A 3,354-nucleotide genomic window follows, 5' to 3' on the forward strand; every position below is an offset into this window, starting at 1 on the left:
GCAGTGACACTCCCTGTGGGAGCCATTTTCTCTCAAACCATCACAGCCTGTGTCTAAAGAGTGGCCCCTGTGCCCTTCCCACCAGCACCTCCAGGGCTTCCTAGCTCACCTGCTGTCCTGACCACTAACTCCATTTACTCCACCTGCATGATAAGCATGTACTCTGCCCTTGCATTCTGCACTCAGAGAACAAATGGTGCAGAAAAGGTTAGAAAGAGGAGCTATTGGTAGGGGACCAATAGCACTGATATTACCTGCTTGGATCCTTACACACACATATTCCCGGGCTGACCTAGGATGGTTACATAGGAACACTGTACGCAGGACAAAAGAATAATAAAACCCACGCCCACATACCCACACCCACATACCCACACCCACATACACACACCCACATACACACACCCACATACCCACATACATACACACACCCACATACACACACCCACATACCCACATACATACCCACATACATACACACACATACATACACACACACATACATACACACACAACACTCCTAACAAAGACCTTGTCAGCTTTTTAAGCTCCAACACTTCTCTCCAGGGACACCTTCCAACTTGCTATGGTTACTGGCTAGGAGACCACGTCACAATAGCAGGTGTCTATATCCATTTTAAGCAAAAGAAGTTGTGTCTGAAAAGCACCCAGAAATGGCTAGTATGTCATATTCCAGCTATATTCATATGAAAGTAATAAAAATATCAATCCCCTCTGTTAAAAAAGTTATGCAAACGAGCAACCCACAGTATCACTGTCAATAGTTAAAAATACAATGTTCTCAACCACCCCACCACCCACATATCGCAGCTTCACCCTCCCCAGCATTTGCCACAAGACAGGGCTACATTCATAGTAAACAGCTCTCTTTTCTGTTTTCTCTTTATTTCTCGTAAGTTCTAGGGATGGAACCCAGGACCTACACCTGTTGGCCAAGTGTTCCACCTCTGAGCCACGCCCTAGCCCTCTTTTTCTTGGGAAGGAAAATATGGGGAGGTTGTGCTATCACTTGAAGACTGTGGTTACCAACCCACTTATGGCTTTATAGGTTCTTGCTGTGTGGCTATGGGTAAGTGACTTCCCTTCTCTGGGCCTCAGGTTTCTCACCTGTGAAATGGGGAAGTAGAAAAGGAAGCGTTAATGTCCTTTGCCACAGTTCTGACTAAGTGGACCAATGGCCTTAGTGAGCATCAGGATTCGGCTACCTGGGTCTGAGGTCAGGGTCCACCAATCGTTGATTTCCCAGCAAAGTGGCTAGGTTCAGGGGAGGCCTTTTGGCTGAAGTTACAGACCAAGCAACAAGCCCTAAGGTGTTGTATTCCTGCTAGTCAACACCCAGCCTTTCCTAGGTTCTGTGCTAAGATGGAAGCTGTACATGGTGTAGCCTGATGCCAGCTTGGGAAGGACGTGTGTGTGTGTGTGTGTGTGTGTGTGTGTGTGTGTGTGTGTGTGTGTGTAAGGGTGGTGACCTTTGAGTCGGGTCCCTCTTAGGGCCTCACTATTTGTCGTGTTTAAAGTGCCTCTCCGAGTCTTTAACACTGGTTGTGCCTCTGATGGCTAAGCCTGAGGATATCCACACCTTACAGACAAATTCCATCTGTTAAAAGGGGGGCATTAAGAATTTTCTAAAAAGTCTAAGAAAAAAAGTGTCAGTTTAGGTCAAACCTGATCCAGTTTTAACCCTCTTAGGAATCATTCCAGCATTCCCTGGTTATGTTTCCAGCCTCGGGCATAGCCTGGAGTCACACCAGGTGCCTCCCACGTGTGCCTGGAGTCCACTTTGCATGCTCCTGCCTGGGTCTAGGTGGTAAGCCCTAGGCCCACGGGGGAAGAAGGTAGGACTTGCCCAGCCCTGTAGACCCACCAGTCCACACAGTTCCTTCTCGGAAGGGAAGAGAGACCCCTTCAGATAGCCTGAGCCTTCTCTGCCTCGTGTGGGCCCGTGTTTCTGCTCTGACCTCAGTTCATACCCAACAACAAAATGGCACAGGCCTTCTGGGACTGGCACAGGCCACTGGCAACGTACTTCACCCTTGTACATCAGAATAAAATGCCAAGTTCGTCTTCCTTTTTCTTTCTCCTGGAGAAAACACACAAACAAAACCCCAGCCACTTCCTAAAGACACAGGGTCACAGCCATGGTCACGGGCATTCCTCGCGGTCTGTGCTATCAGTGGCTGCTGCGTGGGGGTGGAGTGCTAAGCACCATCACTCTGTGGCACACTGTCCTTCCTTTACAGGTCTTCTGTTCCTCTCTCGGTGTCCCCCTGTCCCCGTGTCCCTCTGTCCCTTGTCCGGCCTCACTGCTCTGACTGTGCCTGTGGCTTTAACCTAGTCACATGCACAAGAGCCCTAGGACTCCGGTTCTGCTCAGCTACGCTCACAGCTCGGCGACTTCTGCACTGACGCCTGGATTCCTGGGTGACAGGTCATCATAAAAGTAATGTGTGATTTCTCCTGTCTGCCAGGGATGACAGGAGGCTAAGGCATGAGTGTCACAAATCCCATTAGGGAAACATACTGCTGGGGACTCCCGTAGGCACAAAGAAACATCGAGTCTGAAGTTATCTACACTGAGCATATACATATACACATATAAAAATTCTGTACATTATTCCCTAACCACACATAGTACACATTCAGTATAAATAGAAATGACACCATAGAAAAAAGCAAGTTTGTTCTGGGAACGGATGCAGCATTTAGACCGAGACTGTTCTGGGTGTCTGGTCTGTCCAGCTTCCCCCCAAAGCCAGCCTCAGAGGGACTGCAGAACGTCACCTGTAGGCCCCAGAGGACTAAGTGGGCGGGGGGCCGTTGTACCGAAGCATAAGAGCGAAGGAGCGGGCGAAGTTGTTGGCCAGGGCGCAGCTGCGCTCTTCCTCCCCGGCCGGCAGCAGGAAGAGCAGCAGCAGAAGGAGCAGGAGCAGGAGCTGTAGTGGCAGCGCCACCCGGCAGGCTTTCTGTAGGAGAGAGCAGGGATTCCGCCACCGCCTCTGCTGTCGACTCTGTGAACCAAGGCAAGATACACGGTTGAGCGACTAGGAGGTTCAGGAGGGAATGGGGCAGGGGGACATGCTGGATAAACTGTGTGACCACAGCTGCACAGTCTGCCCACTGGGAAGAGAGCGGCGATGGTTAGTCTTGGCTGTCAATCAAGAGTCACTATGGAAACAAGCCTCTGAGTATGTCTATGTCTATGAGGGAGTTCTAGATCCAGTTGAGGTGGGAAGACCTGTCCTAACTGTGGGTGGCACCATCTCATGGGCTGAGATCTAGAATGAATAAAAAGAAGAAACCCTGTCTTGAAGAAAGAAGAAAGAAAGAAAGAAA

At 49.8% G+C, this 3,354-nt stretch overlaps 1 protein-coding gene across 1 annotated transcript in view; it reads right to left on the reverse strand.

The window, feature by feature from the left end:
- Positions 1–470: 470 nt before the first annotated feature.
- Positions 471–3,354, reverse strand: part of Syne3 (spectrin repeat containing nuclear envelope family member 3) — an 82,989-nt gene continuing 80,105 nt past the window's right edge. Inside the window, exon 19 of the mRNA XM_005343516.2 lies at positions 471–3,017. Within this exon, the coding sequence (XP_005343573.1) occupies positions 2,820–3,017 (198 nt within the window). The 3' untranslated portion in view covers positions 471–2,819. The remainder of the gene's footprint in view (positions 3,018–3,354) is intronic.

Source organism: Microtus ochrogaster, chromosome 1, assembly GCF_000317375.1.
Source record: "Microtus ochrogaster isolate Prairie Vole_2 chromosome 1, MicOch1.0, whole genome shotgun sequence".
Lineage (NCBI taxonomy): Eukaryota > Metazoa > Chordata > Mammalia > Rodentia > Cricetidae > Microtus > Microtus ochrogaster.